Source organism: Syzygium oleosum, unplaced genomic scaffold (assembly GCF_021117445.2).
Source record: "Syzygium oleosum isolate NSW1041296 unplaced genomic scaffold, Sole_v2.1 Sole_v2.01, whole genome shotgun sequence".
Taxonomy (NCBI): Eukaryota; Viridiplantae; Streptophyta; class Magnoliopsida; order Myrtales; family Myrtaceae; genus Syzygium; species Syzygium oleosum.
The window spans coordinates 2626612-2652835 of record NW_026607485.1 but is presented as its reverse complement, the minus strand read 5'-3'; the positions used below and the strand labels follow the sequence as shown (position 1 = coordinate 2652835).

Sequence of the window (26224 nt, the reverse complement as noted above, 5' to 3'; positions counted from 1 at the left end):
GGACAAGTGTGCCCCTAGATATTTTAGTCTTGTTTAATCCTAGCCCTTGAGTTGAGGTTAAGATGGTAATTTTTAAGAAGTTGTTCAACCACCCCCACTAAGCCAAGCCTATACACTCTCTCCCAATCTCTCTCTCCCTCATTTCTTCCCCTCCAAGCCAGCCAACTTCCCCTCTCCCTCTCGCCTCCCTCTCCTTCCACGCCATTCTCTCCTCTCTCCTTCCTTGCTCGGCCGTGAGCCGCCGCCGCCGCGCGCCATCGCCGTCCGCCGTCTCGCCTTGCACCACCACCAACCGACCACCACTCACTCTCTCGTCACTCTCACTCTCCTCCCTCAACCATCGCCGAACCAGCCCCCTTGGCCGTGAACCGCCCGTCGCCGCCGCCGCCTAAGCACCGCCGGAGCCCCGCCGTGAGCCGGTGACCAGCCGCCCATTTCCCCTTCGATCAGCCACCTTTAGGAGCTTAGGAAACCTTGTGAGTATTAACCCTAAACCCTAATTAGGGTAATTAGCATTTCTAGATAGGTTTAGGGTAATTTAGGGGTTAATTAAGGTGATTTAGGGTTGATTAGTGGACTGATGTTGGAGGCTAATTTGGTGATGATTTGGGGAGCCTAATGAAGTATTTTAGTGTTGATTTATTGGCCTAGAATGACCGGGTAAGTGGCTGCCCATGGTGGAATTAACTGGCCTAGGTTCGGTAAATTTAGGGTTTAATGGTGGAATCCCGAGCATGCTTAATATTGTCCTTTGGTGGCTGATTATGCTTGATTGGATGTTAATTTTGTGATGCCATGTAGTATGCCTAGTGTGGCCGAGAATGGAGGAGTATGGTGGGCCTCGAGTGTGCGGATTTATATTGTTGTAATCGCGTGAATTATGCATGTCGATTATGTGCCATGCAAGATTGAATTGAATTGCTTAAATGGACATGCTAGTATGTTGATTGGACATAGTGTGTTTAAACGTGAGCATGTCAAATGGTTATTTGAGCACGTCGTTGCACTTGTTAAGCATGTCTTGGCATGAATTGATTATGTGCCTAGGTGAAATTGAGTGTTCATTGTGAATTGCATTGTTGCCCGAGTGCCGGACCGCATGGCCACGCATTTCGCCTGCTGAGCATTGGCTCGATACGAGAATTGTGCGAGTATGTGTGCCTGACATGAGCATGTGATCACCTAATCGCCCTGATGCGTTTTACGCGGGGTTCAGATAAAATCTGGTGTGTGTTGACGTGTGATCACTATAAACCCTGATGCGTGTTATGCGGGGTATTGAACCCGTCCTGATGCGTTTTACGCGGGACATTGCCCGGTTTGCCGGAAGACGGCCAACCTGATGCGTTTTACGCGGGTTCGGTCCGTATATGGAGATCGGTGTTGCGCCTAATGCGTTTTACGTGGGCTAGAGACACTGGGCCTGATGTGTTTTACGCGGGCCAGGAAGTGTTGGATATTGTCAGACCTAATGCGTTTTACGCGGGTCGAGATATAAATGAGAAATTGGCAGTGTGCAAGTGTGCATTATTGAGTCGGATCATGAGCGCGAACATATTGATGGCATATGTGTGCAAGAGCGCATTGGCAGGTGTGCAAGCATGTGCGTATCAGTGAACCGTGTGTGATGCAGACATCAAGGAGCATGAGCATGTGCATGGCGTACGTGTGGCTAAGTATTATCGTGTATGCGCCATGTGTGGGTTCTGCACTTCTACTGCTAGTATGAACTGTCTAACCTGTAGGGTCGTTTATATGATCGATCTGGGCCCGAGAGTCTAGGCCAATTGGTTGTTATACTGGTTGTGTGTGTTTGTTTGCCTGTCAGGAGGTGCATGTTAGCCTAGTTTAGGTTTAGGGGGTTTACTCGCTGAGATTCGTTCTCACGGTTGTTAAAACCCACATTTTCAGACCCCCCGCCTTGAGAATGTCAGAAGTTCCAATCCGTTTTGGGATCCCATCCCGGATAGATCGAGAGGTGATCGAGTACCCTGTAGGGAACGGGGATACGTATATTAGACATTTTACTACTGTATGGGTTGATGTGGGCGAGCAGCACTTCTGGCCCACGAGTATATAGCTTGGTGTTTCAGGGACTACTCCGGGACCTTCGGACCTCTTAGAACCTTTGATGTCCCGATCAACGGGCTAGGTGATATAGATCCCCAGTGTGCCGATGGAGATCTGGCGAGCCCCGAGGCCTCATTCGGAGAGGATTCAGACGACGGACCCGGACCGGTTATCTGGGAGGTCGACGAGCTGGACCCGATGGATGAGGAGCTGGTAGACTAGGATTCCGACCCGGAGCCTATGGAGTCGGATGGCGAGCCAGAGCCGATGGAGTAGAACCCCGAGCCAGAGGAGGGTGATTTTGAGGACGAGTCGGCTGTAACATCCTGAATTTTGACCCGTTACCGGGACCAATGAAGTGTATGTTAATGCTCGTTTGATTTTAGTAAGTCGCGCTCTAAACACAATTTTGGACTTTGGCTATCGACGGGCGATTTTGGGCAAAATCAGTATGGAATTAGGTGCGGAATTACGTGAATGGGGAGTGGAAATTTTATGGCGGGCCTTAGGAATTAAATTGGGTAATATTTATTGGAAATTCGGATTAATAGGGGCTGCGAATTACTGTTCAGATGCTGCGAATCACTGTTCACAAGCTGTGAATTACTGTTCACGGGCTGTGATGACTGGTTTGGGACGCGAGTTGGGTTTTTGGAACCAGTATTTTATGGCGAGAAAGTTCCGTGAAGGATAGGAATTAATCCGACGCCGTTTGGTGGGAGAAAAATGAGAATTTACGGTTTTGCCCCTACAAACTTTTGGACTGATTTTCGAAGGCTTAAAGGATGATTTTTAAGGATCCGACACCGTATTATGCTGGCCATGCATATATAGGACCGGTATGGACAAAAATTGGAATTTTGGTTCGGGATCGAAAAATTACGAAAATGCCCCGAGGGCTAATTTGGCTAATTCCGAATTTTGGTCAAAATTTTGGGGTTAACCAAGGTTGATTAGGGCTAAATCAGGTCTGGTCAGCTTGGGTTAAGGACAAATGACAAAAGGGCCCCTAAATTATTGGATTGGATCAAATTTGGGCCCTTGGATTAGGGGCAAAATTGTCCTAAGGCACTAGATTGAGACACTTGGACTGCACTAAGACCAAATTTGACCCATTTGACCAGATTGTCTTCTCTCTCTCTCATTTCCTTGTTCTGCCGAGAGCTCCCCCAAATTCTTCTCCCTTTTTGTTTCCGTTTCTGGTTCTGCCGTGGGCATTTACGCTCATCCCGATACGTTCACGCCGAACAACACTACCGGAGCCGCCGGCCACCACTGTACCCGCCGCCACAACACCCTTGGACCTTCCTCTCACCTGATCAGCCACCCTCAGCCCCGTTTCCAGCCCCAATCAGTAAATTCCAGCAGCGAATCGTCGTTCCCGTCGTCGCCGTGACCGCCGGCTTGCATCCGGGACGCCGCCGTCGATCCTTACCGCGCGTCGGTGATCGACCGCCTGTTCTCGTCGTCCCGAGTCATTAATAGGCGAGTATAAACCCCTAAACCCTTAATTAGTCTAATTGTGCATTTTTAGGGGTTAATTAGGCCTAATTGGGGTTTAATTAGGCTTAATTGTGTGTGGGGTGATTTGTATAGGTCATTAGGACCTAATGAGATAGTTTAATGGTGGATTAAGGCCCAAACAGCCCTCTGTTCTGGTACTGTTCATGGGGCACCGAATTTGTGTAATTCTGTCTAAGTGTTTCACTAATTGAGTTCAAGTGCCAATGACTTGGATTTGGACATTTTGGGGACTAATTAGGCTTATTTGAACCTTAATTAAGTGTATTTGGCTGTTGGGTGATTGGGGTTTGAGATTAGAGCCTAATGAGGGTGTTTAACTGTGGTTTAGTGGACAAAATGTGTCCTCCCCTGGTACTGTTCATTGAGTACCGAATTTGTGCAATTTGTCCAAGTTGAATACTTAGTTGAGTCATTGGTTGATGGCAAGGAATTAGGCATTTTTAGGGGTTATTTAGGACTTATATAAATCCTATCTAGTGACCCCGTACCAATGAAAGAATGAGGACTAAGTTTGATTTGCCCAAGGCGGGCCTTAGGCGCATTACATTAAGTTGTAACAAATGCGCGGAATAAATGTTGAAATGGCTGGATTACATTGGGAATAATTTGATTGTGCCGAGAGTGTGTTAGATACATTGACTTGGGGAATAATTGTATTCGGCATGTCGCCTTGGGTATCGACACAAATTCCCGAACATATGTTTTGCATATCAAGTTATGATTGGTTGAAATTAAGTGAAACGATGTACATGTTTGAGTTATATTCAACTGTGGCCTTCGGGTCGATATATTCAAACTGTGGCCTTCGGGTCGGGCCTACGGGTCGTTATAATCACTTGTGACCTTCGGGTCGGGCCTACGGGTCGATTTATCAATCTGTTGGCCTTCGGGTCGGGCCTACGGGTCGCTTTATTCAACTGTGGACCTTCGGGTCGGGCCTTCGGGTCGATATATTCAAACTGTGACCTTCGGGTCGGGCCTACGGGTCGTTATATCAAACTGTGGGCTTCGGGTCGGGCCTACGGGTCGTTATATCAAACTGTGGCCTTCGGGTCGGGCCTACGGGTCGTTATATCAAACTGTGGCCTTCGGGTCGGGCCTACGGGTCGATATATTCAAACTGTGGCCTTCGGGTCGGGCTTACGGGTCGTTATATCAAATTGTGGCCTTCGGGTCGGGCCTACGGGTCGATATATTCAAATTGTGGCCTTCGGGTCGGGCCTACGGGTCGTTATAATCTCTTGTGACCTTCGGGTCGGGCCTACGGGTCGGTATAATTGCACGTGATTTGCATTGATGTTAAATGCCTAACCTGCAGGGCTATGAGACAATATATTGGGCTGTGAGCTCGGGTAAATTAATGTTGTTTTACTGGTTCATGGTTTGATGTGCACATTAGCCTAGTTTAGGATTAGTGATTTGTACTTGCTGAGTTTTCTCACGGTTGTGGTAAAACCGACATTTCAGATCCCCGGCCATGAGTAGACTGAGCCCGAGACAGAGTTTGAGGCTATGAGTTCAGAGGAGGAGTCAGAGCAGTCCGAGAGTTCTTCCGAGACGTCTGGATCTGACCCCAACTGGATACCTAGGGCAGACCTCAGTTTTAGGAGCGAGGGCCGATACCTTTTGACTGTAGCCCTCTAGTGTTTAGCCGATCTCCCTAAGCCACCGATCTCTTTTTGTACTCATGGCCCTTTTGTTGTATCTCTGGTTTTAATGAATGTATATATCGTTTTAATCATTTGTATATTGTTGTTCGTTGCTATTCATGGTTGCTTTTAAATTGTCTGGGTGTATATATATATATATTATACATACGTCGTTTCCGCATGTGGCGTGTTTTCTCTGATTTGGGTTTTCGGGCAGTGACGTAACCTGGGAGCGTTGCATCTTATTTCGACCTATACGCGGATGTTCATCCTTCGTGGGGTACGGGGCGTGACATCGGCCGAGGCCGAGTCCGAGCTGGATTCCATGGACTCCGAGGTTGAGTTGTCTGACAGTTCTTCCGAGTCCTCGGGAACTGACACGGACTGGGTACCTTAGGGTTTAGCCATATCCCTAGTTAGGTCGGGCCAGTACCTTTTCGACCGGAGCCCTTCCTTAGATTAGTGTTTAGGCTGACCGCCCGGACCACCTACCCCTTTTTGTCAGTAGTGGCCGTTGACCCGCTTTTGGTTTATTATGTATCTTGTGTTAAATGGATATTGTATATGATACCCTGATGTTAATGCAAGTGTATATTTATAATGTTGTTTGTTGTTTGTGCTATCCTCGGTCACGTGTTTTAAATTGTACGGGTGTTTATGTTGCTTCCGCATGTGTCTTGATCTCTGTGTTGAGTGTTGGGTCGGCGACACGTCCTGGGACGTCGTACAACTTCGACCTCGGTTGGGATGCTCGCGCGTCGTAGGGTTCGGGGCGTGACATGTATATTCAATTCCAAGTAATATTCTTACCAATGCAATTTACTTTCCATGCTGCTGAATAGGTTCCTTTAGTTAGTTCCAAAATTTGGAATCAAAACATAGATCAGTTCAATTGGAATCAACCTATACCCAGACCAACTAGTCTTGTCGATTCTAAGGTTGAACTGACTCAGTTGCACACCTCTAATCCTTTTGACAAAAACATCAATTTATTGTGTCGGTTAATATGACTATGTGTGTGACTACTTTAGTTTCGAATGTGGTAATGACATTGGTGATCCTTGAATATTTTTTCAGAATTCAATGCAGTCCTTGAACCTGTTTTGCTCTATCTAATTACTTAACTTTAAAAAATCTGATCAAAGTGATTTTTTCGTGAAGTGCATCGCCACTTGTTGCATTTTTTGACTGCCATGTAACTTTTTATTTGGCCAAACTAGTGATGTGGATTGTCACGTCGTTTTTCCAAGTCACCGTATCTTTTATTTATTTTTTCTTATATACATACATATACATACATATATAAGCCAAGTCGATGCCACCATCTAATCTCAAATTAACAGAAATTATAGTCATGGCATCTAACGGTATTGGGATTTTTAATGCGAGGAGTACATGGAGTGTTTTTTTTTTAAAGTTCAATGACTAGATTGAACAAAAAAATTCGAGAACCATCCATGTCAGTCATCCTATTTTAAAGTTGACTTCCTTTTTGTACTATTTTATGATTTGATTAATTTTTGCATCAGTACAAGTGCGAGTTTCATTGGATCTTTAATCTGGGAAAGTATCAATGCTTTGGACATATGAATATTTATATATGTATATATATGTATATATAAGCATGAAAAAACTATGATGTAGATATTAGAACCAAGATTTAGAAGCAAAACAAATTAAAGCTTCCTTTTTATTCATTTTTGTTGTCAAAGAAACATTTTATTCATTTCCACGCATATACAATAGAGATATCTAACTGCAAACCAAGACAACAAAACAATAAATCATCAGAACAAGGTTATTGGTCACGCGCTTAAAGAGTAGATCTAAGACTTCTTCAAACCAAAATTGGCGGCCGATCACCGAATTCGTCTTCAATAATGAATACACACCGAGATCTCCATCTGTTGCTACAACTTTACCTTTCGGCAGTCCGAGCCTAGGTTCGGCATCCCCAACACCATTGCCGCGCAAAGTAACGAGGTTGAACACGCACAAATTTGACACCTGTGAGAGCGAAACCTTCAAGAAACTCCTATGATCTCCTTCGAAATGGGACTTGTACACAAACAAAACCTGAGAAAAGAGAAACCCCAAACTCATACTCAAAAAAACCCCAAATCTAGACTAGATCAGGATAGATACCTCCCCAAAATAGGAGAGAGAAACTTCTAGATCTAGACTAGATTAGAAGAGAAAACTCCTCAAAACGGGAGGAAAGCCAGAAAAAGATAACGGAGAATCAAATCAGCCAAAGAAAAAGGAAAAAGGGAGGGGAGGGAGAGATCTAACTCAAACCCTCCCCACTATGGAGATTGAAGAAGAAAGCTGTGTGAAAATAGGAGGGAGAGGGAAAAGGCGTTTCAGCAGTAGCTTTATTTCCTTTTTATTCCAAATGAAAGTTCTCTAAGGATAGGATCACGTACATTAAGTAAACACAAAAAATCCAAGGAGTTGTCGGCCCCTTTTCATTGAGCAAAGAAAATTCCGTAAGTAAAATTTTCCAAGAAAATGAAATTTCAAACCCTACTTGAGACAAATTTAAAGAATTGCACTCGCTAACATGTCAAACTTGACATATGCTCTACAAATCTATTCTAGATTTTTAAGTCTGCGAACAAAAATGTCTTAAAGGTATATGTGAAATATGTAGTAATATTATCCGAAATCTCTCATCATATGTCAAGTACAAATCAAACAAAAGTCAACGCTGAATTGATGTAGCTCATGATTTTGACTTTCTCAAGGGTTTCTCTGATTTGAACTTTCTCCTTGAATTGTTGTAGCTCCTTGATTCCTTCGATTAATGGAACTCCACAAATTCCGCCGAAGCTCCTTCATTTGTGCCTTCATTTGGTTGAGGTCTTCCACGTTGTGGTCTTCAACGGGAGCTTCCCACCATCCCTCGCCGTTCTGTCCTTCGGTCACTCGCTTCAGCACTTTACCTCGTGCCTTCTCAGCTTCGACTTGCTTAACGAGCTCATCGTGTTGTTGATTGAGCTCATTAGTCCTAAGTCGACGATAGGACTCAACCAAAGTGTCAGTTCGATCATTATGTGGAGGGTTTTGGTCGAGGAATCGATTTGCAGTCGATTCAATAGAGGGATGAGCAAATGAATAGGGTTTCCCAGTTGGAGAGAATATAACGACTCCCACATCCGAACCACAGAGGGTTACAAGCTCACTTGCTTTTTTGTAGATGCCAGATCTACGTTTGGAGAACGTGATGAGCTTATCATCCTCATTTTCAATTTGTGTCATCTCGATTTTTTGACGTCCTCTTGTCCGTCTACCTGCCATGATTAAATAGAATAATCTAGGATAAATGCAAGATAGTAAGCTTATGTTAGTATTATCATATGCGGTTTGACAATAATGAAAAGAATGCACCTATTTATAAGGAGATAGTGATGTCAAAAATAGCATGCAAGGTTTTGGGATAATCTCTTCGAGTTGTCACCTTCCATGAAATTATTTTTTCACAAAAAGTAAGAATTATTCAATGGAAAGGTTGATTTTCCAATATGTGCATGAAATAAATGTTTTCATAATTTTAAGGCTCAACTTTGTATTTCTCACCATATTTTGCCTTTCTCTATAAATAAGTTCCTTACAATGAAGAAGCCAAATTGAAATTTGTATTTTTAGTAAGACATTTAAAACAAAAGTTCCATTGGAAGCATAAATTGGGCAAAAATCTTAATTAGGAAAGTAAGATTTGAAGATAACATAAAATTGTAATCACCATTTTTTGTAATAAAAGATTGAGAATCTTTTTCGGCCCACGCTGTTTCCACCCCCTTATTAGCTCCTGGCACCTTTGATTATATTGAATTGACTACATTATTCCTTGTAGGTCCCACGTTTGATTTGAGATGATTTCTTACCTTTTTTTGTCTTCATTTTCTTTTGTTTAAATTTTGCTAGAGACGAAACTACCCATGATCCTCTCAAATAACCTTTATTAAAATTAAATGTGTGGCCCACTCTTGATTTAAATTATTTGTTGGCTTCTTTTCTTTTTTTTGGTTTTTTTCCTTTTCTTTCTTCATTTGGAACAAAATTGGTGTCCCTCTTTTTCGTAAAACAGTTTATTTAGTAGATGGCTAACTAATTATTATGTTAATGAGCTGTATAATCTCCTTTTTTGCATGAGGAAACTAATATTTAAAAAATAACCTAAGCACAAGTAAGACTAACAAAAATCATCTACCAGTTTTAGTACACATTTTGTTTAATCGTAACTTTAACATGTGTCATTATATTGTAGTTAGTGTATTTTAATTGATCAACTTTCATTTTATTAAGTGAATATGATAGTCCAATATTTAATTATCTTTCATGCCATCATTGCATGATATTTTCCATGCCATGATTAATTGTTGTTCTCCATTCGCATTTCATCATCAATATATATATATAAGCAATTTGGATCCTCTTCAATATTGTCTTCTATAGTGACTACACTTCAAAAGTAATACAATGAAAGATGAGTAAATTGTGTAATGCATTCATCAACCTAAATATTCAATCTTTGAGTAATTTTGTACCAAAAATCGAAGTCGAAAAATTCACCATCATGAGGATTATCTAGGGAAATAAAGTTAATTATTGGCATAATAGGTTTAGATGCATACAAACATGAAGGATGTTAAATGTAATGGTTGTTGAAGAAACGGCTAGCATGAAAATAGTTGTTTGAAAGGGATGTGGGTAATTTTGTCTATTGATAAAATTGAAAGAAAAGAAAAAGAAGAAAAAAAGATAAGAAATAATCTTAGAAAAGGTAAGAAATAATCTTAAATGGAGAGTAGATTTGTAAGGGATAATATAGTCAATTTAATGTGATGAGCGAGTGTCAGGAGCCAATAAGAGAGTGAAAATAACGCCAGCCTTTTTTATGGCCAAATGCTTAATTTTCTTTACATGGAAATTGCTTCGAATATATGGTATACAATAACAACGTCACATATCGACCTTTTGAAGGAATTAAATTGCCAGTTACCATAAAAGTTATGCCACAACTGACATATATATATTTGCTATTTATTTTATATTGCTCTTTCATATAAAACTGTTTCGATAAACAAGATCAACTTAATATAAAAACTATTTCACATTATCGAATTGCTACTTCACAAATGATGAATTTTAATGAGGTGTCTTTTTCAAATTGACATATTGGGAATTCTTTCCTTACTGCCTCTATGCCAATTTTGGTATTTTGCCTTATCATAATCTAAGGTATTGCAAGAAAGTAAAGTCATGATAGTGATGTTGGTGGCAATACAAGGAAAAGCATGCACCTATTTATAAGGGGATAGTAATATCAAATATAGTATGCAATGTTTTGGGATAATCTATCACGCCTTGATCCCCACTGGCACGCATCATCCCGCCACGGTCGATAATAGTGCGACGTCCCAGGACTCGTCACCAACTTAGAGAAACACTAACGATCATGCACAAGCGGAAACGAATTCAAACACCCCATATAACAATTCACAAAGGCGGGATAGTAAGAAACACGCTCGATCACATGACAACAAACATATTCATACATTTGGCATACTTACAACATTTATTTACACAACCTTAAACTAGGCCACTAACATCAAACCACGTTCATCAAAAAGGGGCGGTGGTTGGGTAGCCTAACTTCCCTATACCAAAAGAGGGTTCCTCAAAAGACGGGCTACTACACCGATCACTCGTCCTCACGATACCCCGGCGGCGTCTTAGGTTCAGCCATGTCATCGTCCTCCACGGGCTCCTCCTCCGACTCAAGCTCCTCCTCCGGCTCGAACTCCTCAAGCTCCGACTCGGGATCAGGTTCCATGGGTTTCGGCTTAGGGATAGGGTCTTCAGGGTCGATGAATTTGCCATCCGGGGCAAAAGTTTCAGAGGGATCCCAATCCATAGCATCCGCACCGCCGTGGTGGGGACCTTCAAAGCCATGGATTGGGCTAATGATCTCCGCCCCCACCCGGTAATACTAGGCTAGTAAATGGTGGGGCCTCCAGAACTTTAAGCCCTCATCTACCCATACTGTAGTAAAATGCCTAATGTATGCCATATCTACACCCACTGGATACTCGGTCTTCACATGATCCATATGCATTGGGACCCCAAAACGTCGAGGTGGCAGAGTTATGGTCGGAGGTCTGAAATGGTTCACAATCAACTATGAGAACGAGTCTCAATAAGTGAACAACCTAAGCCCCGCATAGGCCAACACGTACTACCGGACAAGTCTAAGCACGAGATTCAAACTATCAACATGTCGTGACAAACACAGACATCCCTACCTCATCTCGGAACATACACAAGCCCTGCATGTTAGTCAAATCGCAATAATGCAGCAATAACTCACGGGCACGTACAATCCTAGATAAGACTTACACATGCACGTGTAATAGCAATAATCCGAACATGATCACATCTCAGTCTCGATGCACCACATACACCAATACACAACATGCACCCGCTTTTCCGTTCAGATTAGTCACGATCTGCGTAACACGCATCAGGCCCGTGGCACATCCATCATAAAACACATCCAGCTGGCGGTCTTCCGACTTTACCGAGCATCATCCCGCATAACACGGCTCAAGACGGGTTCAATCTCCGCGAAAAGACGCATCAGGGCTTAAGTGATCACACGTACACTTCGTCACATTATTTATTATCTCTTCCCCGCGTAAAGACGCATCAGGGCACTTAGGTAATCACACATGCCACATGACCCATTCAATTCCATGTCATTCACGCGCTCAAACATCACTCGAATGTGCTCAATCACCAACGATGCAAATCAGTTTACATGCCCACCAAATCAGCCATGGTTCCACCAATTAAAGCCATGAACACACCTTCACAATCAGTCACTCCCTCACGTGCAACAACCACATCGAAAAGTTCCCGGGAGAGAGAAATCAAATTTGCACAGAATCGGCTTAAAATTGGCAATTGCACAGTAATCGAAATCTTTTGAAATAAATATTAATTCAGCTCCAAAAATTATGAATTTTGGATATATCATCGAAAACATCTTGATAAATATTTTTTTATGAGGACACGAAATCCAATTCCGGCTGCAAACAGCTTTTTTTGTCACCCAAAGTCAGATCGAAAATTAGCCTACTAGGGTAGACCGTTTGGCCTTATAAATCCCTTTCAATAAGTACCCATATATCCTTGGAAAACCTTGAAATTTTTATATGTCATATAAAAAAGTTCCATTGACAACTTTTATGAAGGAAGTTTGTTGAAAAGAGACCTGGAAAATTTTATAAAAATTTAGAAAGACACGCCGGTCGGGTGAACATTAAATTCAGCAGAGTGGTGATGGTCCGAAAATGAACTTCCAAATACCCCAAAAAGGTCTCCAAAAATTCCAGATTTAATATATGACATACTTCAAGATGTTAGGGTTAACTTCCATGAAGAACACTTCCTAAAATTCGGTAAACATTGATCTCCACAAAAATAGTAAAACACAGACGCATAGCAGCAACGAATCCGAGAATCAACCAACATGAACCATTCAGCAATTCAAGCTCATCTAACCACTAAACCAACTATCCACAGCCATGAATCAACCCCTAACATGTCCATTAGTAACCCCTTAGCCTAGTCAAGGGTTAGGAAGCGACTTTCCTCAAGTCTAGATAATAATGACTCAGGGGAAAGGGGCAGCAACAAGGTCGACAGAATAGCAGCGGAAGCAAAACGAAAGCAGAAGCAGAAATGGAAGCAGCAGCAGTAGCGAAGCAGAAGCAGAAGCAGAAGAAGCAAAAGACACGAAGCAAGAGCAGAAGCCAAGAAGGAAAAGAAGAAGAAGAGGAGTCGATGGGGGTGTTAGCTGCGTGGGGGGAGGGAGAAAGTCAGTGGGGGAAGGAGAAGAGAGAGAGGAGAGAGAGAGAGATGGTGAGTTGAGTGACTTGAGTGGGTCAACTACCCCCACTATGACTCAATCCAAGGGCTAGGATTAATTAGACAATCTCATCAAAGACCAATGGCTCACATTGGTCAACTCCACTAACTCTTAGGGGCAAAAGAGGAAATGAGCAAGAGGAGAGAGGGGCACTATGGTCCAACATTTTAGGCCAGTATGGGAGCAGTAACTTTACCAAAATGCCCGTTCACTTTTCAAATGAACTCAAACAATCCCAGGGGCAGAATGGTCATTTTCCACGCTCGATCCAAATTTCACTTTTCCGACAAATTCGAGTGGCCTTAAGGTTGGCCACGCCAAATGTGATGTCGTCCAATGAGTTAGTTGTGGCTTTCGAGAAATTCGATTCCCAAGTTTGGATTCCAAGTAATAATCAAATTCGATTAAATGCAACTTTAGTGTGTCTCAAACTAACGAGCGGCTTTTAGGAGTTACGCGTATCGACTCGTGACCGATTCGATATCGAGCCACATCTAAGTTTACTTGAGCCATGGCGATCTCGGTTGTCATATAATTGCGAGGATCAATCACTAGTTCCAATCGACGCGATCGTTCGGATTAGGTTTAGGATCGTTCGAAATTCATACAATGGTCAAGCGGATTCACCTGCGATTCAATTATACAACATTTGCGAATCGTTGAATAACCATCCTTGGATCGGTCTATAGCAGTCCAAAATATCTTCTCGTCAATCCTTGTGGTCGAAGTGTCGACTCACGGCCAAGTTCTTAGGTCCACATACTTAATTCCGAGTTAGCCATTCCCTAATGATTAGTCTTCTCAAGAGTGATCAATTCCGAGTGAGATTTAACTAAAATGCATCGAAGATATAATCATTTCATAAATCCCGAAAAATGAGTCGAATTTCAGAATGTCACATAATCTCTTCAAGTTGTCACCTTCCACAAATTATCTTTTAGAAAAATAAAAGGGCCACACTATTGCCACCCCCTATATGACTTAATCCACCTTGTATTTAATAGAAAGACAAAATTGCCCTCAACTATTCAATTGCAATTTAAAGTGGTAGCCCTAAGTTTAATTTAGGTATAAATCCATTGAAAGTTCTAAAACTTGTCACGAAAGTGCAATTGAGTGCAATTGAGTCCTAAAACTTTCAAAAAGTGCAATCCAGTCCTAAAACTTATCAAATTAGTCCAATCAAATGATTCCGTTGATTGCACTTTTTGAAAGTTTTAGAATTCGATTGCACTTTCGTGTCAAGTTTTAGGACTTCCAGTTTACTTATCACTTTAATTTACTTTCCTTCTTCTTTTAGTTTTTTATGTCTCCATGCAGAATCTAATTGCCATAATGAAGAATATCACATGTTTTGGTTTTTTATTTATTTTGGGTATCCCATTTATATTAAAGATCCTATTGTCGCGACCTACCTCTCGAGGGTCGAACTCGATGAAGCGGGTTTAGAGGTAAGTATTTATGAAACGATCTGTCACGCCCTGGACCCTAATGGGCTCGCGACACCCCTATGGCGGTCGTATCGAACGCGATGTCCCAGGACGCGTCGCCGACCCAAACGGAATACCCACATGAATACGTAAGCGGAAGCGAAATAAAACAACCCAGACAAAAGACAATGACAGAGGGATAGTAATAGTACAAAACAATAATTTCATAACAATGGAAAGCAGTCAGACATTAGGTTCCGAGGGTTAACATCCACCATCATCATAAAAAAGGGACAGGTGGTAGGGTAAGCTAGCTAGCTGCACAAAAAAGGGCTCTCCCAAAAAGCTTTTAAGCCCAGCACTCAAATGCTCCTACGGTGCCCAATTTGAATCAGACCCTGAAGACTCCGACTCCATGTCAAAGTTGATCTCGATCGGCTCTTCCTCGTGCTCGGACTCCAAGGGCTCTGGCACAGGCTCTGGCACAGGCTCGGGCTCTTCAAATTCCTCTTCGAGCTCGAGATCCGCAGACACGGGTTCGGGACCAAGGTTCTCCGGGAGATCTTCGGCATCCAGAATCTCTCCATCAGGAGCATACACGTCCCCAGGCTCCCAATCCACGGCATCCTCATTGCCGTGCTATTATCCCTCAAAACCCCGGATTGGGCCAACTAGCTCCAACCCGTCACGATAAAACCAGGCCAGGTAAGTGTGGCGCTGCAAGTCCTCTAAGCCCACATCTACCCAGACTGTAGTGAGGTGCCTAATGTAAGTCTGATTTGGACCTACTGGATACTCGGTCTCCTCATGCACCGTATGCATAGGGACCCCAAAATGATGAGGTGGCGACATGATTAAGGTCGGGGTCAGGGATGTGAAATGGTTTGCACTACAGCAATGAGAATAAATCTCAATAAACAAACAACCTATACCCCACATATGCCAATGCATACCCAGACGAGTCCCAGCATGCAATCTAGTAATCGACATAATAGAATTCTCATGCACACTTGTCGCGACCTACCCCTCGAGGGCCGAACTCGATGGGGCGGGTTTAGAGGTAATTGTTCAAGAAACGGTCTATACGGTACATCATAAAAGATGGTTCATCCGTACAGTCCATTATTCATGAACGTGAATCTTCCCTAATTCATACCTCGCGGGACAGAGGATCAATTTTATCTTTTAAGGAGTTGCCACTAGCCTAGGTCGGAGGTCGGCTAGAATACCTAACCAATACGTGGGAATTTCGTATTGGTTTCTACGAAAACCAGAGATCAAAGGTTCGGGGACTAGCTTATGTTAATATTTCTATTAACGCCCTTTCGGTACCGCTAAACTTAACATGGCTGTTATCTAAGTTGTCATGCATTTGTTCTTTACCATTTTCATGCCAAAGTTTTGGTCCATAATCATGCATCTTGTTTTTATTGTTTTCATTTAAGATTCTAAACTAATCCTATCTTAGTCTAGAAAAGAAAGAAAGAAACGATTGTATTGAAAGGCATTACGTAAAGTAAACACTCAAAGTATTGAAAAGACGAGCTAATTCTAAGTGCGAGAAAGTAAAAAACCCGCAACTCGTCGGGTGTTTATTACAACACGAATTGAAAACCCGAGACGTGATCGGGAATGAATGAATTGAATAAAAATTGAAACCGGATCAGACATCGGTCTATCGCCATCATTAAATGAATACAAATTGAGACCGGATTGGGCATCGGTCAATCGTCTTGGTCTTTCACCATTTTGGATTATCTTCCCATGGACCGTCTCTCGGGTGTCGGCGTTTACATTCACAACATACATTCGCGGCAAACAATGTCCAAAAGAATAACCAAAGAAAAACAATGGTGCAAACAATTCACTAATCAAGCACGGGCCTCGGGGTCGGCCTTTGTTTTTCATGCATTTCGATTCACCACCCACCTAATCATCTAATATTATTTGATCAATGGTTAATGATAACAGGCTACCATTTGCATTCACAAAACGGCAACTCATATCAATTAACCCCTAAAGTCGGGTTCTAAGTGACCACAATGGACTACCCGCCAAACGTGCACCGGGCCTAACATTCATCTAACAAACACATGCATAGCAATGAAATAAGCACGCATTCAGGCCCATGGGCCTTATTTCGAAGCCAATCAAACAATGAGAGGTGGGCTTCATAAGGAGACCACTTATTCAGTTATTATCTAATTCGGATTGCTTCTGTTCAGATGTGATTAACCACCCTAATGACGTCCAAATGAAATGATTCAGGTGTCATTAGAAAGGTTATGACATGAGGATCGAAATTCAAGAAGGCCATTTTCTCTAAATCCAAGCTTATTTTCCCGAAAATATCAAATTTGATCTCAGTGACAGGCTGGACTCGGTTCTGTTAAGGATTTCAAAATAATGGCGGGAAAAAAAACGAACCTTATCAAAACCGCATGAACATTTTTAGGAAGTTAGGATTCTTCGTGTGCAACAAATTTCATGTTTTGAGTTTTTTCTGAAAAGTCCTCCAATTTTTTATAAAATTCGGTTTTTGCAAAGGACTCAATTGCAAATCAAATTTTAACCCGAGAAGACCTTTTATGAAATTTTAAGCAAATTGATCCTCCAAAAATTGCTATTAGGCCCTCAAAATTTGCAGTCAACATAATGAGACCCCAATGAACGACTTTTTAATTTTTATTTTTTGCAAAAGAGGACTCTAACTTTATCAAATTCGGAAAAACATCTTTTGGATTCCAAAGGAATGAAAATCAGATCTGAACACAGATACTGATTAGATAATGAAAATTCCTTTTGAAAATTCGAATGAATTCCGATTTTGATGAAATTAGTATCAATAGAAAGATCTCGATCTCAGTGTGAACTTTTCTGAAAAAAAGTTTTCCATATTTTGAACACACGAATTTATGAAAATCGAAGAACACACGAAGGTCAATCAGAAACTAGTCTGTCACCCGAATCATGCATAAATGACGTTGCAGATCGTACCGGGATAACATGCTTGGAATTTTACGAAAATTTTATGATGAATATATTAAGATGTGTTTTACAACTTTCATGAAGAATATTTTTTCAAAAAATGATCGTAGAAAATCAGAAAAATCATCAAACAGCACAACGTCAATCAGGAAATCATCAGAACAGACTTGAACATCACAATCCAGATTCTGATCCTAACTTCCGAAAGTCTTTTGACATAAAAAATTAAGTCCGATTGAGGCATGCCATATATCAAATCGAAGCTTGAGACGCGTTTTACGATTCTCTAGTTCATCACTTTGTCAGATTTCGACATTAACGAGCTCAAATCAGCATCTCAAACATGCAGGTCTACCTGGATACGAATTCACAGAACCACATTCAAGTGAACTTACCTTGTTTAACGATGCCCCGACGCACAATCGAGCGATCCGGCCTCCATATTCAGATCAAGAACAGCACGGAGAAGTCTCGGAAAGATCGGCCAACCTATGATAATAGATTGCACAAACTATAGTGAGAATCGATTCGTTTTCGCACAAGTGAACTAATAACAGAGAATCAAATCAAAAGGCACGATCCGGTGGCTGTTCAACGAGAAACCGGCCACCACAGCCACATGAAGACGCCGAGGAACACTGCTGGAGGTTCTGGATCGCCTGAGGGAACGCTGGTTGGCCGGTTCAACCGCTTGAACCGGCGGATCAAATCACCGGCAGCAACACTGGTGATGCTGCCGTGAAGGTAAACTCGCCGGAATGAGAAGCTCCGGCCACCAGCAGGCTGGGCTGGTGCTGCGACTGACCTCGTGACACCGTGGGGGACGACGGTGAGGCGGTGATCCACCGGAAAATGACCGGCGATGAGGAGGGATGGCCGGTGACCGGGAGAGAACGAGAGAGAGAGAGAGAGATGCGTGAGCTTTGAGAAAGAGAGAGAGAACGTGAGTTTAGAGAGAGAGAGAGGAGAGAGAATCCAGATCTGAAAATGAGTGTCCCCCCCAAATTTTGGAGGGAAAAAACACTATATACTCCCCTCAACTTTGAATCTTAGCCCTTAGATTGATCCAATGGCCTAAAATGCATCCTTAATGATTAAGAATATTCTTTAAGGGCTAAGGATTGGTGACATGGCATCATGGATGGACATGATCAATTCTAAATGAATGGCCATGATTGATTTGCTTATCCCCTAATTAATTTGCTTAATCCTTAATGAAGGGTATTTTGGTAATTTTCACTTAGGGGCATTTTCGTAATTTTCAATTAAGGGCATTTTTGTCATTTTTGGGCTCAAAAGGATGTGGCCGGCCTTGGCTAGTCGGAATGGACCGTCAATCGCCGGATTTTCGACCGGAAAATGGCCAGTCTGATCGGACCGATTCAATTTGAATCAAACCGGGTTGAGCCGGTTAGCCCCGAATTTGGCATGATTGAACTAGTTCAATCCTTGATTCCATTTGTTCCGATTTGGTACAATTTGTTCTCTATCATGATTAATTGACCCCATCAATATCAAATTCAATCAAATTGGATTGAATCGATGCACAAATTGATCCAATTTAACTTGTTTGTCTCAATTGCTCTTGAATTTGGGTAATTGCATGGCCAAGCTAGACTAACAAATTTAATTGAAGTCCAATTAACCAAATTGAGTCTCAATTCATCAAATTGAATATTAGTCTAGAGTGGGTCAAGTTGAATTGCACTAATTGGATCAATTACTCTTAGACTTCTTAATCATTAGATCACTAAATTGATCAAATTGACTCAAATTCATGTGAATCTTCCAAAATTGATTTTGGATTTGGACTTCATATAAGAAATTAGGCTCATTCGTGCCTCAATTGTGCAAATCATGAAGAATCAATCCAAATAACTGATTATGGCCAAAATTGGGGGTTTTTGTGTTTGGCTTGAATTACAAAATTGGTTCCAAAATTGAATATAAGATGACCTATAGATCAAATGTCATGAAGGAAACTAACCTAAAAAATGACTAGAAATGAAGTAATTTCATTTTTGGCCAATTTGAACCAAATTCCGCAAATTGGGAAAAAATTGATTCTAAATCGATTTTTGTAAAATTTCAAATGCCAAAGGTAAATTGAATGTAAAATAAGATGATTTTTGGATTTTTGTATTTTTCAATTTTTTTGGTCAAAGGTTTGACCAAAAGTCAAACCCTAGTTGACTTTTCACTAGGAGCTTGATTTTATGATCAAATCTCTGAATTTTTCTGAAATTTCCACTTCTAAAGTGAAATTGGACTTAAAAGGAATCTTTTTATGCGAAAAGCCCCAATTTGACCAAGGGTTGACTTTTGATCAAAGGGTTGACCAAAAAGTCAACTCAAAAGTCAACTGTTTGACTTTTCGGGTTTTTGCATGAAATGAATAGAAAATCGTTTATAGAGGCTAAGCCAACAGACAGAATTAAAAAAATGACACTTTTTGTTCAAGAAACGAGCTCCGTCGCGATCGGAAACCATAATCTCGAATTTTCTATTTTTAATGACGCGTTGGCTAAAAATTAGGTGTCAACAGCTGCCCCTCTTTGAGTGGGAGTTCGAAGAGGTTCCACTCAAAGACCAATTGGCACCTGCAAATTTTTAGTCGACTCCACTTGGGAAATAAAAGAAACTATAGACAAAGATATTTGACCAGAGTCTTACCTGAAGCACTTAGCATTGACCATTTGGATTATTAGCTCATTCATGTGTTTTTCTCTTATCTCTCTCATGTGATGGAATGAAGGAAGAAAAAGAAAGAGAAATGGTTTTATAGGAAATCTATGGTTTAAGGATAACCAAGAACCTAAGGACAAGGTTTAAGATGACCTAGAACCTAAGGACAAGGTTTAAGGATGACCAGGAACCTAAGACAAGGTTTAAGGATGACCTAGAACCCAAGGTAAGGTTTAAGGATGACCAGGAACCTAAGGACAAGGTTTAAGGATGACCTAGAACCTAAGGACAAGGTTTAAGGATGACCTAGAACCTAAGGTAAGGTTTAAGGATGAGCAGGAACCTAAGACAAGGTTTAAGGATGACCTAGAACCAAAGACAAGGTTTAAGGATGACCTAGAACCTAAGACAAGGTTTAAGGATGACCTAGAACCTAAGGACAAGGTTTAAGGATGACCTAGAACCTAAGGACAAGGTTTAAGGATGACCAGGAACCAAAAATGAAGGATATGATTTAGGCTGACCAAAAATCGAAAATGGGGGGTATGGTTTAGGCTGACCAAAAACCGAAATGGGGATATGGTTTAGGCTGACCAAAAACCGAAATGGGGGTATGGTTTAGGCTGATCAAAAATCGAAAATGGGGATTATGGTTTAGGCTGACCAAAAACCGAAAATGAGGGGTATGGTTTAGGCTGACCAAAAACCGAAAATGGGGGTATGGTTTAGGATGACCAAAAACCGAAATGGGAATATGGTTTAGGCTGACCAAAAACCGAAATGGGGATTATGGTTTAGGATGACCAAAAACCGAAATGGGGGTATGGTTTAGGCTGACCAAAAAGCGAAAATGGGGGTTATGGTTTAGGCTGACCAAAAACCGAAATGGGGGTATGGTTTAGGATGACCAAAAACCGAAAATGGGGGTTATGGTTTAGGCTGACCAAAAACCGAAAATGGGGGGGTATGGTTTAGGCTGACCAAAAACCGAAATGGGAGTTATGGTTTAGGCTGACCAAAAACCGAAATGGGAGTTATGGTTTAGGCTGACCAAAAACCGATCCACTGGGGAAAGATATTTTGAAAAAAGTTCCGGGATTGTTTAACAACAAATCAAACGGTATTATTCACATTTTGGTAAAAGGCACTGATTATCAAAATCCTTAAGAGGAAATTTTAACAAGATGATCTTTGAATAACCATTTAAAGAGGTTAGATAAAAAATGCCAAATTAGAAATAACCTAATAAAAAAGGTCTTTCGCACTGGCTCTCATAAAGGCTTTGATTCCCATTCATTGATGTGGGAAAGTTATTCAATTCTCACTGGTGATGCCTCACGAACCTATGTCAAGGGTTTTCGGAAACGTTCACATTGAATACAAATTGATTGATCAGAAAGGTCTTTCAAAAGGACCGTAATATAGGCTTGGTCATGGGCTTACACAAAGGGTATTTGCTTTGAGGCCAAAAAAAGAAATATACCATCAATATCTTCAGCGGGTTTACAAGTCAAGAACCTTGAAGATAAGATAAGATAGGATTACTTCCACTCCTTCTAGCGGTAGCTTCTTTGTGAAATCTTTACGTCAACTCAAACCATCCCAATCGGAAGAGACTTCGGAGAGGGTTGTAATGTCGGTTTGGGTTAGGCTCAAAAGGCTTGAAATTTTGTAAAAGAGGTTTGAAAGAGAAATGATGATTATCTTGGCATCATTACCAAATCATCCAAATTTGACATCATTTGACTCTTGAAAACCAAATTGTCTCGAGAGTTCATTTTTCTTGCAACACAAGAGCTTTGCTCTTTCTAAGCATCTTTTGCAATGGGAATTTCATTTTCATCATAAGCATATTGCTTTTTGCTTTTGCTTTTTGCTTTTGATACATTTTCTTTTTCATGGGCATCGGCCTTACTTTTACCAGGCACACTGCTTTTTCATGCCCCCTAATATTATCTTTTGAGCTCTTTGGACTCTCGAGACACTTTATACATATTCACTAATTTTTCTAAATTTCCTTGGTAAATCATATGCATTGCCCCAATGTAGGGAGATAATCAACATTTTGGACTTTGAAATGAACATGCTTAAGGCTCAATTTGGCTAAGCAAGGGATAATTGTGTTTGGGTAGAAGAAAAGAATGCTCTTCTTCACTTTGGGACGCTTCGAGCTTCCATAAAGATCCACCTGAAATTACCACAAGAAGGTTGATGCAAGTGAAAGCAATAAAATCTTTCTTAATCTTTTTGCTCCAAAAATGATCAACCACAACCTTCTAACTTACCCCAATGTGGGGTGGTTCTTGACAGGGGTATTTTGAAAATTCTCCCTATTTGGCTCAAAGTGGCTAGCAAAGGATAAAATGAGTGTTTAGGATAGAGAAGTGAAATGCCTTTTATCATTTCAATCCATGTATTCAATGTGAACGAACCTTATGTCCTAGGACATGGTTTTTTCGCTCAATTCTCTCAAAATGTGTATAAGGACGTGTTTGATCAAAGGTTTGCCTTTTATCATCCTAGGCATTTTCATTTGGCATTTTTGAGAAATCCTTTTTGCTTTTTTCAAAGGATCATTTAGTTAAATCTCCCGTCTGTGGGGAATTCTGATGCATGATGTGTTTACCAATGCGTGAATGAACAATTTGACGAATGTCATTTGAGATCTCTTGAAAAAAATGATTTCAAATTTCTCTTACGATTATTTGAAATTTGAACTTGGAATATCTTTTTAGTTCAAAACAATGTGTCTAAGATTCCGCATCTAGGACTTGATTGTTTTATAAAGCATTTGAAGACAATGGTTTCAAATTTACCTTGATCATGAAACCGAAATTTTTTATCCAAGAGGTTTTGGAATGGAATGGTTTTGAAAGCTCATTTTTTAGAATTGTTCGAAATATTTTTTCTTGAAAGATTTTTGAGGAAAAGGATACTTGTTCTAGGTTGGACAATTGATCCTACAGGAATACAAAGGCAATCATGTCAATGAATATCCTTTGAAAGATGACAACTCGGAACAACACAACTTTACCCTTGTATTTTCCTTCCATTGCTCGATGTTTTCCTATCAAGAGAAAGGAAATTGAGTCAATAAATGATATCAGAAGAGGTAAATTGGAACCGATACAGCTTTACCCTTCATTTGAGTCCATGTAAACGACTCTTTGAGCTTTCTTGATCGTTGACAACTTAGTTGATTGTACTAAAGCCATTTGCCCCAGTTGAACACTTTTGCGTTCAAAGAATCTGGTATGTTCAATGCTCTTCCTTATTTGATTTCCATTGTCTATTGTTTGAATCTTTTCTTTTATTCACCTTCATGTAAAGGAAAGATATGTCAATTTGGATTCTAAATAAATTTGAGCTTGAAAATGAAATGCTCCCTTTGATGATGACATCATCCTTTTGTCACGTCCATATTAGTCAACCGTCTTGACGCCTTATCTACAAGATAAACGGATGAACAAGTCAAATCAGATACGAGATATTCTCATTGGAACGAGTACTTTTACCTTTTTGAGACACTGCTCTTTGAGATCATTTTGATTAGGTAAATAGAAGCCAAATTTATGCATGATTGTTTGGAAATCATTTTTGAAAACAATTTCAAAAGTCATTTGAAAATCTAACCCTCAAATCCTTTGGTCCATTTTGATTTGAAAATCTAATCTTCAAAATTTGTTGGGGGGTTAACCACACATTCATGATATGCCCCAAAAATTGGTTTTGAAACCATGCCAGAAAATGTTTTAGGAACTTAGTCCTCATATCCTCGGACATCCTTGTTCCACAAATCTTTGAAACTAGGAAGCGTGCGGAAGTCCAATCCTCAAAGTATCATCATAGGACTGGTTTGGTGTACTTCCACATGTTATTAATAAAACGTGCATATGCTTTTATTGAATTGAAAGTGATAAGGCCGTATTACAACATATACTACCTTGGATCAACGGCTCAAGATCCAAGTGTTCACACACATGAATGAAAGAACAAAATAACAAAAATGCATAAAATGAGAACTAGTTAAGCATGTTGTACTCTACACCAAGGGAGAAGTGAGTGTGCTCCCATGTAGCTTAGCAACGTCAATCATGTTCACAGTTCCAGGATGACATGCTCCTTTCGTACTTCTGATGCGGCATTCCCAAAAGATAGAATCCCCTTATCAAGCAAATTTTGAATTTTGACCTTAAGAACCAAGCAATTATCAACATCATGTCCTTTTTCTCCCATATGATACACGCATGTCTTGGACATATCGAATCCAGTAAACTTTGGAAGCTTTTCTCTCGGAACTTCCTTAGCCACCAATCTCTTTTCCAAAAGCATAGGCAATAACTGAGAGAGTGGTTTTGGTAAGGGTGCAAACTGACGAAGCGGGCCATGCCTACGTGGCTTCTTATTGGAGTCATGACGCGATTGAATACGAACTACGTCCACTTTGTCAAGATGTCCTTGATTACATTCTCCAGTTCCAGAAGATAGTTCAATTTCAGATGCTTGTTCTTCATAAGGCCATTTTCCTTTACCCTTTGAATGAACACCAATCGTTTTCGGCATGGAAAGGGATGACAATTCTATAGTCATTTGATTTACACGATCCATAAGACGCATCATCATCTCACGCATCTCGTTTACTTGATTCTAAAGATCCTCAAGAGTGGGTGCAATTTTGGTCGGAAGCAATGGAGTTATGAATGCTTCAAAGTCTGCAAATGTGGCGATTATTTCATCCAGTCGATTTTCCACATTAGTTACTCAGACTTGAGTGTCTTTGTTCTCCATCTTTGCTTGATGACAGGTGCGTATAATTGAACGTGTCTCAGCCATATTTTAGTACCTTGTTCTTTAAAAAAACAGAAATCAAGTTAGTATACGGAAAATGAATTGAGATGAAAATATAAAACCCTTCAATTTTATATTTTCTTTGGATGAAATAGAGATAAGAAATATTCTCATGATCCCAATACCATGTGAATGATCTCTTATCAAAATTTCTTCACAAGAAATTATACAATTGAAGGGGTAACACGCGATGATTAATCAAGATGCCCCATCTATGTTCCATTGGAATCCTCGGAAAAGCACATAAAAGGGAAATTTCACTAATTACAACGAAATTCGTGAAATATAATCCCTATACATCAATCTAGAAACAAAAGGAGAATCCTATTACATCATTACTAACATGAGTAAAAAGGAAATCCTATACATCAAATCTATAAAACGAAAATTACATGAAAGGAGATTTCATCATGGAATATAGCCAAAATCCTAATGGATCTTCTTTAGGTGCGAGGCGAATTCGTTTGTTTTCTTGGTCAAACGTTCAACCTCGGCTAAAGCCTCATCCTTTTCCCTAAGAGCTCTTGTGGCTATAGCTTGCTGTTGAGTTGGCTTCTCGGGGACATTAGGGAGATCCACTTTAAGCTCGGGCTCGAGACGACGGTGTATGTAATCCGGCAATGCATGATGTATCTTCATTTCTCCTTCCAATTCTGACTCATCGGTAATGAGAATCGGCTCCGGGTGGCATTTGTACCACATATCAATGATAGACGTGATCATTTCTTTCAAATCCGCCATTTGGTCCTTTTGGATGACATCTTTGCGATAGTCAAAATGATATAACCCCAGCTTGAGAAATGGTGGAATCTTTTGAAGCACGCGATATTGACGGATCACCCTAAAAGGGTAATATGACGTAGACCCCGTTAGACCCAAAAGTAGGATTGGGTTGTCGGATCCGTTATTAAGGCGCACCTCGGGATTTCCAAGCCAACGAACATGCCATTGGATTTGATTTGGAACAAGGTTATTGGAAAAGTTAAATCAAGTTGAGAATGACCAATAGGGAAAGATTTCTTCCTTTTCTCGGAAAAGTGAGATAGGATGAATATCTTTGGACACATTTATGATTTTCAAGCTCAAACCGAAGT

General features: G+C 40.8%; 2 protein-coding genes across 2 annotated transcripts; both read right to left on the bottom strand.

Moving 5' to 3' along the window:
* Positions 1-7908: 7908 nt before the first annotated feature.
* LOC115693951 (agamous-like MADS-box protein AGL62) lies at positions 7909-8543 on the bottom strand. The gene has a single exon (XM_030621028.2). The coding sequence runs from the start codon at positions 8541-8543 to the stop codon at positions 7986-7988; it is 558 nt and encodes a 185-aa protein (XP_030476888.1). The 3' UTR covers positions 7909-7985.
* Positions 8544-14981: 6438 nt separating this feature from the next.
* LOC130140284 (uncharacterized) lies at positions 14982-25871 on the bottom strand. Its single transcript, XM_056319300.1, has 2 exons — positions 25620-25871; positions 14982-15248 (listed from the first exon to the last, which is right to left on the bottom strand). The coding sequence occupies exons 1-2, from the start codon at positions 25869-25871 to the stop codon at positions 14982-14984; spliced, it is 519 nt and encodes a 172-aa protein (XP_056175275.1).
* Between the last annotated feature and the right edge of the window lie 353 nt (positions 25872-26224).